Source organism: Rhagoletis zephyria, unplaced genomic scaffold (assembly GCF_001687245.7).
Source record: "Rhagoletis zephyria isolate East Lansing unplaced genomic scaffold, Rhagoletis_zephyria_1.1 Rzeph_scaffold_01623, whole genome shotgun sequence".
Lineage (NCBI taxonomy): Eukaryota > Metazoa > Arthropoda > Insecta > Diptera > Tephritidae > Rhagoletis > Rhagoletis zephyria.
In genome coordinates, this window is record NW_016158707.1 from 1 (window position 1) to 15711 (window position 15711).

At 41.4% G+C, this 15711-nt stretch overlaps 1 protein-coding gene across 1 annotated transcript; it reads left to right on the forward strand.

Annotated features, from left to right (window-relative positions):
• Positions 1 to 9937: 9937 nt before the first annotated feature.
• Positions 9938 to 14374, forward strand: LOC108364651 (uncharacterized). Its single transcript, XM_017618411.1, has 2 exons — positions 9938 to 10736; positions 14295 to 14374. The coding sequence occupies exons 1-2, from the start codon at positions 9938 to 9940 to the stop codon at positions 14372 to 14374; spliced, it is 879 nt and encodes a 292-aa protein (XP_017473900.1).
• Positions 14375 to 15711: the final 1337 nt, after the last annotated feature.

Below are 15711 nucleotides of genomic sequence, written 5' to 3' on the forward strand. Positions count from 1 at the left end.
CCCCGACTTGAATTGTGCGGCGCCCTTCTCCTAGCGAAGCTGATCGCCGTAGTGCAGTCTCAACTCGACCTCTCTAAGCGGAAACTGACATTATGGTCTGACTCCTNCGCTAACATATATGTGCGAACCACGAACGGTAGCAGGACCTCTTCTCATCTGCTGGTCTCCAAAGGCAAAGTAGCGCCTCTCCGAACCACCAGTTTACCCCGACTTGAATTGTGCGGCGCCCTTCTCCTAGCGAAGCTGATCGCCGTAGTGCAGTCTCAACTCGACCTCTCTAAGCGGAAACTGACATTATGGTCTGACTCCTAGATCGTCTTGGCATGGCTAGAAAAACCCCCTCATTCATGGAAGACCTTCGTTTCCAATCGCACGGCACAAATTATAGATCTCGTCGGAAACGCCACCTGGCGACTTGTGGGCAGCAGAGACAACCCCGCAGATCTGGACACTAGAGGATGCAGACCCCTGGACTTAGCGACCTCTCCGCTTTGGTGGCATGGACCGGAATGGCTATTAAGCCCACCCGAAGCTTGGCCAAAACCGGCCACCCGAAACATCTCCCCTCCAGAAGTGCGCCGAGTCGAAGCATTGCATGCCACAGAGGAAGATCACGATATCCTTGATCGCTTCTCCTCATTTCCCCGGGCACTTAGAGTTATGGCGTATGCCTTCAAATTTATACAGTGTCTTCGAGACCGAGTCAGACAGGTTAGTTCAAGTAATTCCATCCCCCTCTCCCACGATGACCTCCGTAATAGCAAATACAGGCTCATAGCTTTGACCCAATCTCGCTACTTTCCTCGGGAAAAGGCCTGTCTAGCAAACTCCGAACCCATAGATAAACGGAGTTCTCTGCTTCCTCTCAACCCGTCTTTAGATAAAACCGAGTTGCTCCGCGTGAATGGTCGGTTAGCTCACGCAACTTTGAGCTATAATGAAAGACATCCCATCATTATTCCCGAAAAATCCCGATTTGCCATCCTATTCACACGAATTCTGCACGAACTGCTCCTCCATGCAGAAATACCTTCCATGCAGCAAGTCATAAGGCAGGAATTTTATATCCCTCGGCTTAAGCCCCTCATAAAAAAATGCATCTTCCAATGTAAAAGTTGCACGGTCCACAAGCAGCAAACGCGATCGCAGATAATGGCGGCCCTCCCCTCGGAACGATGCACGTATGCTCCGCCTTTTAGATTTTGCTGGACCTTTCCAGATAAAGGCCTCAATGCTAAGATCGCAAACTTTGGTGAAGGGCTATGTGGCTGTTTTTGTATGTTTCACTACAAAATCAGTCCAACTCGAGCTGTGCTCCTATCTGACCACTGCCGGATTTCTCGCTGCGTTTGCTCGCTTCGTCGGACGACGGGGTTATCCCGCTAAGATGATGAGCGACAATGGCAAAACTTTTGTAGGGGCCAAACGAGCAACCGAAAAGGAGTTCATCGAATTTTTGAAGGAGGTATCTCAAGATGTCGTCCAGAAATACTCACCTCAAGGCATCAACTGGGAATTTATTCCACCCGGAGCCCCCCATATGGGCGGTTTGTGGGAGTCCGCAGTCAAAAGTTTTAAAATGCATCTCAAAAGGACTTCTGGACCCAGAAAATTCACCTTTGAAGAGTTCACCACCCTGTTAGTCAGGATAGAGGCCGTATTACTCTCCCGGCCAATCTCTGCTCTATCGCAACACCCAACAGACCTAACAGCGCTTACGCCTGGCCACTTTATACGAGGCGCCCCCCTCTTAGCACTCCCTGAAGTCGACCACAGCCAGCTGTCCCTCCTTAATAGGTGGGAGAAAGTAAAGGTGTTACATCACGAGTTTAGTCGAAGGTGGAAAGAGGATTATATCAAGGATTTACAGAAGGGATATAGATGGAAAAATACCCAGGCAGAACCGAAAGTCTGTGACTGCGTTTTTATTGTTGACAATACTTTACCTCCCATTGAATGGCGTTTAGGCCGTATCGAAAGGTCACACCCCGGCAAAGACGGACATATTCGAGTTGTCGATGTACGCACCCAATCTGGCACCCCTACTCGCCCCATCGTTAAAATATGCCCGTTGCCAATGGCTGACGCCCCTCTGACTTCTCCAAATGCGCGATAATTAAAGCTTTTAAGCCCTTTCATGACAACAGACTCTCTTAGCTCATATGTATTTAAAAATCTGTATATCAATAAAATATTCTGATCTCCCGTTTCTTCAATTGTCTTGTAGACTTCCCACTGATAGTCTAACTTCATCGGCTTACTTACAGATGGAGAACGGCAACACCAATCGCTTCCCGAAACCGGCAAACAAAGAAGGTTCGTCATACCGCACATGTAGTGTGTAACATAGCACCTCGAGGCAGGGCGACACGGAGTCTGGTTAAGGAGGCGATCCGAAAGCTACGGGAGTTGGAGAGCAGTCTATCCGCTTAACGCGTCTAGGGGCGGCAGGATAGTTAAACGAGCTACGAATGCCGCTTAACACAACGTAAGAATGCACCTTTCACAAAATTGAATTCCTTAAAATTGTAATTCGGCACAACGCAAAAATGCAGTATTTATGAAATTGAATTGTTTAAATTGAAAACTTGCATATTTATATTTATCTATTATTATCTTGAATTATCCAACTTGTAAAACGTATTTAGTGAATACCCTAACTTGCATTGTAAAGGTTTTATAGTAGTTTGTATTGAATTCGAGTGGTTGGCAACGCGCGTTGATAATGCAGCGCGCGCAGTGACATATAGGTTGACAAATGTCAACAAAGTAAAAAATTACATATACAGAATTTTTCCAACCATTTTTTCGTGCGGTCGCCCTTTTTGCTCAATTTTAAGTTTTCCTTTTACATATGTACATATAATTGAATGGAATAAAGAGAGTTGTAAATTTAATATTTCAACGTGCGGGTGTGATTTCGAGAAAAACCATTAGTCGGTCGTCAAACATTTATTCGTGCGCGTAAACAAAGCTCGCCTTTGGAACCGACTTGTATTGGCACACAGAAGCATCCAAACGTTATCCTCCGTGCCACAGTCAGTCACCCGGGAGTCCAGCAGCCCCACCATCGCCAACCCAGCGCCCCAACCACGACAATCCCCAAGAAGCCGCCAGAAGACCACCAACGTTGCCGTCAACGCCCAGCAGCAGGGAGCCGTCGCCGTCCTCGCCAGCCTTCAACCGCGGTATCGCTCCGTCCATCCACGTCCGGATTTCGGCAGCCAGAAGTGGAGCCGATCCCCTTACTAATTAGGTTAGAAATCTAACATTAATTTCACTTAGTTTTATTCGTTTTGCTGATTTAATCTTTTTTATTCATTTTCATTTTTAATTCTTTTAATACATGAAATTATCGGTATGATTGATAAAATATGATACTTGTATATACTTGTGACTCAAGGGCGTTCAAATATCTTGGAAACACCGCATCAGTTATTGTTTTTGAGCTTATAGTTTGAGCATTTCTATTTGTATATATTCTTAAATTTAGTTTTTCTTTTGGGTATATGAGCTGTGGTTCATGTAAATGAGAGCGATTTTAATTAATTAATTAATCCCAACGGCTTTTTACCCTCCATTCCCGCCCAACCGAGACGAGGGGCGCAGTCCGCATGACGTACGGAACCTTTTTTTTAGTTTTTTGGTGCCGAGTAGTGGAAACGGGAGTTTGTTAAGTGTCGAGATCTAAAACTATTCAGCTACAGAATCAAATTCATCAGCTGATTGGATATGCTAAAGATAGTATTTCAATTATTGAGAGTGGAAATAATAGTTTTCTTTATAGTAAAAATCGAGTCCGATACGTCAAACGTGCTGGAATGACAGTTAAAATCTTGACATAAACCACGGAATGATTCGTTTAGTTCAAAATTAGTTTTGCATGGCTTTAAAAATAGAGGTCGAAAGTGTCTTGACACTCGAGAAGGAACATTAAAATTTACCTCAGCCAGGAGGGCCGGGCTATTAATCAAGCCTGTCATTAATTTTACGATAAATATTATACCCAGCATTTCTCTACGACTTGCGAGTGTAGGCAAATTTATGAGCTTTAGACGACTTGTGTAAGGGGGGAGATTGTAATCTGAATCCCAGTTAAAATTACGCAATGCAAAAAGCAAGAATTGTTTTTGAATTGATTCAATCCTTTCTGAATGAACTTGGTAGCGGGGATTCCAAACAATAGATCCGTATTCTAGTATAGGTCTAACTAAACTGGTAAAAAGAGCTTTTGTAACATAAGGATCTTTGAACTCTTTTGACCATCGCCTTACAAATGCAAAAACGCCTTTGGCTTTATTGACTGTAACATTAATATGATGGTTGAAATTGAGTTTGGAATCCATTGTGATACCAAGATCGACAAAATTGCATACCTGCTCTAGATTATAATTTGATATTGAATAAACAGCTGGTTGAACAGCCCTCCGAGAGAAACACATAACTTTACATTTTTGAAGGTTTAGTGGCATATAGTTTGTATTACACCAACTAACCACGTTGTTCAGATCCGCTTGTAACAAAGACCTTTCTTCGATAGAGGACAATGTTTTAAAAAGTTTCACATCATCGGCATACATTAAAATTTTTGAATGTTTTATTATAGAAGAAATATCATTAATGAATATCAGGAACAGAATCGGACCAAGGTGGCTTCCCTGAGGAACTCCTGAAGAAACTTTAATGATGTTGGAAGAACAATTATTAACAATAACTCTTTGTGTTCTATCAGAGAGGTAAGATGAGATCCATTGAAGAAGACTGGGCTGAAAGCCGATTAGGTCGAGTTTACGGATGAGTAATGAGTGACATACTTTGTCAAAAGCTTTACTGAAATCGGTGTATATTACGTCGGTATGAGCATTTTCTCTAAAACCGTTTGAGACATGAGTTGTAAACTCCAATAAATTAGTCATAGTAGATTTTCCTTTAGAAAACCCGTGTTGAGATTGTGTAATTGAAGAAGATATAGAATATGTCAGCTGGTTAACAATAATTGCTTCGAATAATTTGGGGATAGCGGAGAGTTTCGCTATGCCTCGATAGTTTTCTATAGACGACCTGCTGCCGTTTTTGTGAAGTGGTATTATGAAAGACTCCTTCCAGGCTGACGGAAAAACGCCATGTTTAAGTGACAAATTGAATAGAGTTGTTAAAGGCTCGCAGATGTTCTCAGCGCAGTTTTTAAGAAAACAGGAAAACGGAATATGATCAGGTCCAGGCCTAACTGACGCTTTTAAGGTTTTTAAATAATGTAACTCATCGGAAGATATTACTGGAATATAAGCAGAGTTGATTGGACAAAGCTCGTACGGATAGTCTCCACTTATAGGGAAGTCTACAGAATAATTGGACCTAAAGAACCGAGCAAACATGTTGGCAATGAGTTGGCTGTCGCTAGATACAGTGTTGCGATAATGCATAGCGGACGGAAAACCATGTGCCTTACGCTTTGAATTTACGAAACCATAAAATGATTTAGGATTGTTAATTAAATTCTTCTTAATTTTACATAAATATGAATTATAACATTTCTTATTTAATGCAAAGTAGCTATGCCGCAAAACTGAGTACCTTAGGTAATCACTGTGTAAGCCCGTTCTTTTATACAGTTTAAAAGAGTGCGACTTTTTATTTTTCAATTTTTTAAGCTCTTTAGTGAACCATAATTGTATTGGTTCATCATGAACAATATTACGTATTGGCACATACTTTCGAAACAAATTGAAAACAGTATCATTAAAGTGCTCAACGCTACGCTCCACGTCATCTCTATATATTGGCCAAGATAACTTTGAAAGTTCTTTGTTAATTTTCCTGAAATTTGCTTTCGCAAAAACATATCTAGTACTTGAACTTGACTTATTATTATGTATTTCATTTATGATTTCGTAGCTTAACTCAAGAGCAGGATGGTATGCATCTTCCGGCAAAACTAGGGGATCACACCGATTAATAGAGGCCTTCGGAACATCATCAACGTAAACGAGATCCAAGACCTTTCCAAACTTATTTGGACATATATTTATTTGTTTGAGGCAAAGTTCAGCCATTTCCTCCAGAAATACATTGTAACTATCTCTAGATGAAACTGGTACAACATCGGTGTCAATGATGTTCCATGAAATGTGTGGCAGATTTAAATCGCCCAAAACAATCATAGAATCGGATGCCGTAAGCATTGCATTTACGGTCTCAAGTAAAGAAACTAGCTGCATATATACCGATACGGCAGAATTAGGAGGGATGTAGCAAAGAGCTAAATAAATATAAGTCTTTCCAGCCTGTACACGTATACATTTAAATTCGGTATATTCAATGACAGGAAGACTAACTTCCTCGGATGGTATCGATGAATGCACCGCAAAAAGAACACCACCGCCGATTCTGCCCACGCGGTCACTCCTGTATATTTGATATTCATTTGGAAGAATTTCGGAATTAAAAATGTGAGGTTTGAGCCATGTTTCGGTGAAGGAAATACNCAGCCTGTACACGTATACATTTAAATTCGGTATATTCAATGACAGGAAGACTAACTTCCTCGGATGGTATCGATGAATGCACCGCAAAAAGAACACCACCGCCGATTCTGCCCACGCGGTCACTCCTGTATATTTGATATTCATTTGGAAGAATTTCGGAATTAAAAATATGAGGTTTCAGCCATGTTTCGGTCAAGGAAATAATATTATAATTGCAGTCAAAACGTTTTAAATATAAGTCAGTTAATTTGGTATTCAAACCTCTAACGTTTTGAAAGTAAATACTTAAATTAGACTTGCGAGTTAGTTTTTTGGATCCGAATTAAGATTCGAAATTTTAGCTACGTTATTATTACTTGTATTAGGTTTATACTCAAACTCGCGAAAAACGCCCCTGTCGGCCAAAATGAACTATTTAGTAGTGAATCAAAATCTTCGGAAGCTATATAAATTTTAAAAGATGAAATATCGCGATCGTATTTAAAATAAAATTTACGAATAAATACATCTTTAGTTATAATTTTAGTCGATATGTATGACTTTGTATCATCCGAAAAAGTATCTTTAGCAAATCTAGAGACAAAGATTGGTCTTCTCGGAGGAATTACAACCAACTTTTTGGTAATGATGTCTGATGTGCGGGGCTCCGAATTATTCGGAGGAACTAAGTTAGACAGTGGAGCTTGAGATGTTGATGGCAACACTGTTAAATCAACGGTTTGACTATTTTTAGAAGTAGACCTAGTGGATATGGCTTTAGAAATCGGAGGCTCCAATGCCTGAGGGCATGGAGAAGATAAATTAATAAGTTCTAAGGACTGGGATGGAGGATTTTTTTTACTAGAATCCGTGGCTGTCTTTTTAGGTGGACTAATAACATGCCCACCTTTATTTTCTCGGCTATCCTCAGAGTGTGGAGGGTCGTCGAGACAAGTGAAAGACCTAAACATTTTTTCGTAATGCTTAAATTTCTCAACAAGCACCGACAGATCCTTCCTGATTTCAGAAAAACCATTTCTGGACTGCCTAAAGAATTTAAATAAATCAACTTCGGTTGATCTACATTTTTGACAAGACCAACGAAGACCCTTACCCTCGTTAATAACGTCTAATACTCTACCGCTCAAACCAGCACATTTTATATGGAGAGAGCCAGCATGACACATAGGAGTCGCTTTTAACGTGGCAATTGGTGTAAATACACGACATGTTTAAAATTATATTTATTTTTAGGTTTTAGAAGCAAAAAAGCAAAAACAGTTTTGAAAACGATTGTTGGAACACCCCAATGCAGAAAAGTTTGTCATCGCATTTTTCTTCGCTTGCCCACTGTATTGGCATGCATTATGTACTAACATAGCCGTCATCACTGCCTATACATTGCACATATTTACATATGTATGTTTATACATATGTACATATGTTCTCATCATTAGAACTACTTGGTTTCACTTTTCGTTGTCAAATTGCTCATCGGCTGCGAGCTCACGCCACAGCTCCATCGAAAACAGGTTCCGTAAACAACAACAAAAAGGGTTCAACATCACGCCACCTAACCAGCCACAGGTCACGTAGGCAAACAACCGCAACTATTCCTCCCACATGCCGTCACATAAAATCAACAGCCTATCAGTTTACCGCTCTTCAATTGCACAGCTAAACTGCTAGTACATAATTTGGACTTAGGTATTTGCTGATTAATTTGGAGAAAACCAATCGTCTTTAGTACGTCGTTGGATACAGTCCGTTCTTTCATCGCGCATTGTAAATTAATTCATTTTCGACTCACTATCGCTGTTAAGATTTTAAGAGTAAATAAATTAAATAATTAATTAGTTTTTCCATTGCAAATTTCGTGTTTTATTTGCATCTATAGCAAGTGGAAAAGCCCATTTGCTCGACCAAGGTCCTTCGAGCCGGATTTTGGCTCCGCGTCTGATAACCCAAAAATTCACGCGTTAATTTTCGTGTCGCATAATTAAAGGCATCAAATCAAATTGTCGTCGTGGTATAAGAATTTGCCATCAATTAACATGACTGAGGAGTCAGGTGCAGTAACCCCCCCAAGAACAGACAGCAACATTCGCATTAAAATGCTACAACGGGACAAGTTAATCGGCCGAGTAGCAGATCTACGTGCAAACCTACAGCAATTTTCGAACATGTCAGCATATCAGCTCGAGACAAAACTGGCGCTCATTGAACACCATTTCAAAGTCTTCGAGAAACTGCAGTCGGAATTGGAGTCCTTAGATGAATCTCAAATCGACCTGGAGCATCGCTCCGATTTTGAAGATTCTTTCTGCGATGTCAAGAGTGCTATTGTCGAGCGTATGGCTGAAATGCACAAGGTTGAGGCACTGAGCAGCACCACGATGCCTGTTATTCAATCACCATCGTCGCCTCGTCATAGTCTGCCAAAACTGCAACTGACGAAATTCAGTGGCCACCATACCGAATGGCTAGACTTCTATAATATGTTCACCGCCCTCGTCCACAATAATGCTGGTCTGAATGACGTCGAGAAATTTCAGTACCTGCGCTCATGTCTGACTCACAGCGCCTTTCGGCTCATTCAATCTTTAGAGGTTACCAGTAACAATTATAATCGCGCCATTGACTTGCTCAATAACAGATATGACAACAAAAGATACATTTTTCAGTCACACCTGCAGGCAATCTTCGACAACAAGTCCTTTAGAGCTTCAAGTGCCTTTTCGCTAAGAGAATTCATCGATTCCATAAATTCCCATCTTCGCGCGTTACAATCGCTGGCGTCACGCAGTCAAGTTGCTGACGGAATTTTGCTGAATTTTGTTGTCGCTAAATTGGATCCCGAAATGCAAGTAAAATGGGAATAAAAGAATATGTCGCTACTAAGTGGGATAATTCGTCATCTTCGCTTCAGTTACCAACATGGGATGATCTATCTACCTTTATTGAGCGCCGCTGCCAGACAGTGAATATCATTGAAGTCAGCAGAAAGGCTACAGCTAAAGTGGCATCAGCTACCAAGGCACCCCTACCACAACACTGGTGTCATCAGTAACCAAGAAATGTTCATTATTCAACGAATCTGTCCTACATTCACCATTTAAATGTGAAAAATTTAACGCCATGGACGCAATTCAGCGCTACAATATTGCAAAAAAGAATCATCTGTGCCTAAATTGTCTTGGAACGGGCCACACCTCTAGCAAGTGTCCATCCACACATCGTTGCCAACATTGCATGGTGAGCCACCACACGCTTCTGCATCGACACCAGCCTCAGAGTTTGGAGATCACACAGCCTTCATCATCAACTGCGTTAAAGGCTGAATAGCCAGCGGTGACGTCATCCTTGCGACTGCCCTGGTTCAACTGTATACTAATCGTGGTATAAAACTAACCGTACGTGCACTGCTTGATTCAGCATCCCAGCTGAATTTCGTAACGGAGCGTGTAGCTCAAATGCTCCAATTAGCACGCAGCAAAATCAGTACCGAAATAAGCGGTATTGGGGCCTTAACCACTAAATCATACCAAGGTGGTTTTGTTGGTCTCCAATCATTGCACAATGGATTTTCTTCGATGTTAGAGATAGTCATATTACCATCGATTTCCTCGCATCAACCCCATAAATTTATCGATGTAACAAATTGGGGAATACCAAAAAACATTAGTCTAGCTGATCGCACGTTTAACTGCCCTGGACCAACTGATCTGCTTATCGGGGCTGGGCTTTTCTTCGATATACTCTCTGTGGGTCAGATTAAGTTAGACAAACATCTTCCATCAGTACAAAAAACGCAGCTGGGCTGGATCATAGCTGGCACTATTCATTCACGACCCTTGGTATCATCGTCGACTCTGCTTAGTTCATCGCCACCCCTCATCCCTTCCAGCATACTTACCACAACAGCGCAGCCATCGTTAGATACTCTTTTAGAGAAATTCTGGAAAATAGAAGATAGCTACCACTCTCGAAAGGTTGAGCGTAGGTTGGAAGAGGCCGAGTGTGAGACTTATTTCCAAAAAACAACATCGCGTTGCCCTGTAACAAATAAATTTATTGTTCGCTTACCCTTCTCGACAAGTCCAGGTAAGCTTGGTCATTCATACGAAATTACTCGTCGTAGATTTTGGTCATTGGAGAAGAGATTACTCACAGACCAAGCGATAAAAAACGAATATAAAAGCTTTATGGAAGAATATATTGAATTGAATCACATGGCCTTAGTACAACCATGTGAATTATCATCGAAGGCTGGTACGTATATCCCTCATCATTGTGTGTCGCACGTCAAATGGGGTTTCGCTGAATGACATTCTTCGAAGTGGGCCTACATTGCAAGATGACATATTCACTATTCTTCTTCGCTTCCGCACACATCGTTTTGTATTAATGCCCGACATAACCAAAATGTATCGGCAAATTATTGTCGATGATAGAGATGCGAAATATCAATGCATTTTGTGGAGAAACTCACTTGATGAGCAACTCGGCCCTTACCAGTTGCGGACTGTCACTTACGGAACCAGTTGTGCCCCTTTTTTGGCAGTAAGATGCCTTCAGCAGTTAGCATACGACAATGTTTCGACCCACCCGCTTGGGGCTGCAGTCACTTTACGCGACTTTTATGTTGACAACTTAATGACTGGGGCTGCAACTATCGAAGAAGTAATGGCCATCTTCGGAAGTTTGCGTCAAATAACAACATCATAGCTGACATACCTGAATCGGATAAGGAAGTAAATGTTAATATTGGTGACTTTTCATACATCAAGGCGCTAGGACTAAAGTGGTCACCTCAAGACGATGTTTTCATGTTTTCGTATACGCCTTATGATCCTCCTTCGTCGAAAGTAAGCAAACCCATAATTCTTTCGAAAATTGCGACTTTCTTCGATCCGCTCGGATTATTAAATCCAATTATAGTTACTTGCAAACTGTTGATGCAAGAGCTTTGGAAGCTCAAGCTATCGTGGGATGAAAGTGTGCCAATGTCAATCCACACCCAATGGACGGACATTTGTCATCAGATTACATCGGTTAACAAATTACGAGTGCCAAGGTTCGTACATTTCAACGTTGAAGCCCAACTACACGCTTTTGCAGACGCAAGCACACGGGCACACGGCGCATGCATTTACGCAGTATCACATTCTGGTGGGACAACGCATGCATCGCTTATATGTGCTAAATCTAGGGTGGCACCAACCAAGGAGATGACTCTCCCTAAATTGGAACTCTGCGCTGCTGTTCTTCTAGCAGAGTTGGTACAATCTGTAGCAACTGCTTTCTCTGCAGGCCCTAGCAATATACATTGTTGGTCAGACTCTACCATTGTATTGTCGTGGATACAGGGTGAACCAACACGATGGACAACATTCGTTGCCAATAGGGTGATCAAAATCCAGCAGCTTACAGCAAACTACACTTGGCATCATGTGCCCTCAGAGGAGAATCCCGCAGACATAGTATCATGTGGAGCCAAGGTGCGTGTTCTCATCGGCAACAATCTCTGGTTCCACGGGCCAATTTTTCTGCAGCAGGCATAACCGAAAATCCAATGAATAATATGGAAACGTTGCAAGAGCGGCGCAAAAAACATCACGCTCTCCTGGCAGCGCAGTCAGAAGACATAATTGCAAGTCATAAATATGCCAACAACTACTATAAACTTCTTCGCATCGTCGCTTATGTTCAGCGCTTCATATCACGCCTTCGTCGTTCACCAACTATGCACTCGGGGTCAATTGCCGCAGAAGAGTTGGATGCCGCCTTAATGCTCGTTTGTCAGTACATACAAAGACACTCGTTTGCTGCTGAATATAAGGATTTGCAGGAAGGTCGAGTAAGTCGACAGTCCAATTTCAATCAACTTTCGCCATTTATACATAACGTGTTGATTCGCGTAGGTGGAAGAATAAACAACTCTTCGCTACCTTTCGATGCCAAGCATCCAATTTTGCTACCAAGGACACATCCCTTCGTATACACTATCGTCGATCACCTTCATCGTCGTCATTTGCACGCTGGTTGCCAAACGTTGCTAAGCATTTTGCGTGACAAATTTGGGGTGGTTAATGCTAGGATGCATTATAAGGCAAGTTGTACATAATTGCATTATGTGCTATCGCAACAAGCCTCTGCTGCATGATCAAATAATGGGCTCATTGCCACAAGAACGAGTTGAGGACGCATTCCCTTTCGCAACAACTGGGATAGATTACTGTGGACCATTTTCAATAACTTCACAATTAAGGGGTAGGGGCCTTATCAAGGTCAACTTGGCAGTGTTTATCTGCTTTAGTACGAAGGCAGTGCATTTGGAACTGGTTCCAAATGTAAGTACGATGGCGTTTATTTCTGCACTCAAGCGATTTATCGCTCGACGAGGTAAGTGCAACACAATCTTCTCGGATAATGCAACCAATTTTGTTGGGGCCAATGGAGAGCTCAAGGAAGTTTTGGCACTGTTTGCTTCACAGCAACACATCGCTTCAGTGGAAACATTCATGGCCAAGGAAGGAATAAATTGGAATTTTATTCCCCCAAGGTCACCACATTTCGGCGGGCTTTGGGAAAGTGCGGTGAAGCAGGCCAAGTATTACTTACGTCGCACCGTGGGGTCTCACATTCTTAGTTTTGATGAGCTACATACAGTATGCTGCCAAGTGGAGGCCATGATAAACAGTCGTCCTCTCACACCGATTTCAACCAATCCTGATGATCTTCGAGTGATCACCCCGGCACATTTTTTGACCGGCCGCACACTAAACACCATTCCGGAGCCATCACTTTCTCTCATCAATATGGGTACACTTAAACGGTTTCAAATGATACAAGCCATTCAGCAACAATTTTGGAAGCGATGGCACTCAGAATATTTAAAGGAGCTGCAGCATAGAGGTAAATGGCAAACTCTTCGAGATAACTTAAGGGAAAATGACATGGTACTGATCAAGGATGAAAATACACCACCTCTAAAATGGGCACTCGGTCGAATCATTGAAACCATGGCTGGATCTGATGGCTTAGTACGAGTTGTAATGGTAAGGACAGCTGATGGCGTGGTCAAACGACCAATAACAAAGGTTTGCAAGTTACCAATTGAATCTTCAACTCACCACTAACAACAAACAATTCATCGCTACCACTACAACAATCATTGATTCATCGTTATTATTCGATTGAAAACACAGTTTTCAAGAGGGGAGGATGTTGAACACCACAATGCAGAAAAGTTTGTCATCGCATTTTTCTTCGCTTGCCCACTGTATTGGCATGCATTATGTGCTAACATAGCCGTCATCACTGCCTATACATTGCACATATTTACATATGTATGTTTATACATATGTACATATGTTCTCATCATTAGAACTACTTGGTTTCACTTTTCGTTGTCAAATTGCTCATCGGCTGCGAGCTCACGCCACAGCTCCATCGAAAACAGGTTCCGTAAACAACAACAAAAAGGGTTCAACATCACGTCACCTAACCAGCCACAGGTCACGTAGGCAAACAACCGCAACTATTCCTCCCACATGCCGTCACATAAAATCAACAGCCTATCAGTTTACCGCTCTTCAATTCCACAGCTAAACTGCTAGTACATAATTTGGACTTAGGTATTTGCTGATTAATTTGGAGAAAACCAATCGTCTTTAGTACGTCGTTGGATACAGTCCGTTCTTTCATCGCGCATTGTAAATTAATTCATTTTCGACTCACTATCGCTGTTAAGATTTTAAGAGTAAATAAATTAAATAATTAATTAGTTTTTCCATTGCAAATTTCGTGTTTTATTTGCATCTATAGCAAGTGGAAAAGCCCATTTGCGCGACCNATACAAGCCATCCAGCAACAATTTTGGAAGCGATAGCACTCAGAATATTTAAAGGAGCTGCAGCATAGAGGTAAATCGCAAACATGGTACTGATCAAGGATGAAAATACACCACCTCTAAAATGGGCACTCGGTCGAATCATTGAAACCATGTCTAGATCTGATGGCTTAGTACGAGTTGTAATGGTAAGGACAGCTGATGGCGTGGTCAAACGAGCAATAACAAAGGTTTGCAAGTTACCAATTGAATCTTCAACTCACCACTAACAACAAACAATTCATCGCTACCACTACAACAATCATTGATTCATCGTTATTATTCGATTGAAAACACAGTTTTCAAGAGGGGAGGATGTTGAACACCACAATGCAGAAAAGTTTGTCATCGCATTTTTCTTCGCTTGCCCACTGTATTGGCATGCATTATGTGCTAACATAGCCGTCATCACTGCCTATACATTGCACATATTTACATATGTATGTTTATACATATGTACATATGTTCTCATCATTAGAACTACTTGGTTTCACTTTTCGTTGTCAAATTGCTCATCGGCTGCGAGCTCACGCCACAGCTCCATCGAAAACAGGTTCCGTAAACAACAACAAAAAGGGTTCAACATCACGCCACCTAACCAGCCACAGGTCACGTAGGCAAACAACCGCAACTATTCCTCCCACATGCCGTCACATAAAATCAACAGCCTATCAGTTTACCGCTCTTCAATTGCACAGCTAAACTGCTAGTACATAATTTGGACTTAGGTATTTGCTGATTAATTTGGAGAAAAACAATCGTCTTTAGTACGTCGTTGGATACAGTCCGTTCTTTCATCGCGCATTGTAAATTAATTCATTTTCGACTCACTATCGCTGTTAAGATTTTAAGAGTAAATAAATTAAATAATTAATTAGTTTTTCCATTGCAAATTTCGTGTTTTATTTGCATCTATAGCAAGTGGAAAAGCCCATTTGCGCGACCAACGATGTATTAATCAGTGAACCAATCAGCTGGTAAATATCAGTTGGAAACCTATGTAGCGAACAGTTTTAAATGCATTGTATATTTGACACCTAATAAACAAAACGCAAACAGCTGTGACAAAGTTTAAACAGCAGAAATGACAAAAAGACAAAAAGGGCAAAATCAATGTGCACAAACAAAAACAATTGTACAACAACAATATATTATATGAAACAAAATACTCGGCACATGCTGTTTTACTTATCTTTAAATTGTGCACCAGAAGTTTAACACTTTTTTTAATTTTTTACTTTACTTTTTAATTTTTTACTTTAATAAGCGTAAACAGCTTTATAAAACACACAATTTAAACAGATCACAGAAAAACACAGCTTCACAGCTTGACGTTTGCGTCATTTTTGGGAG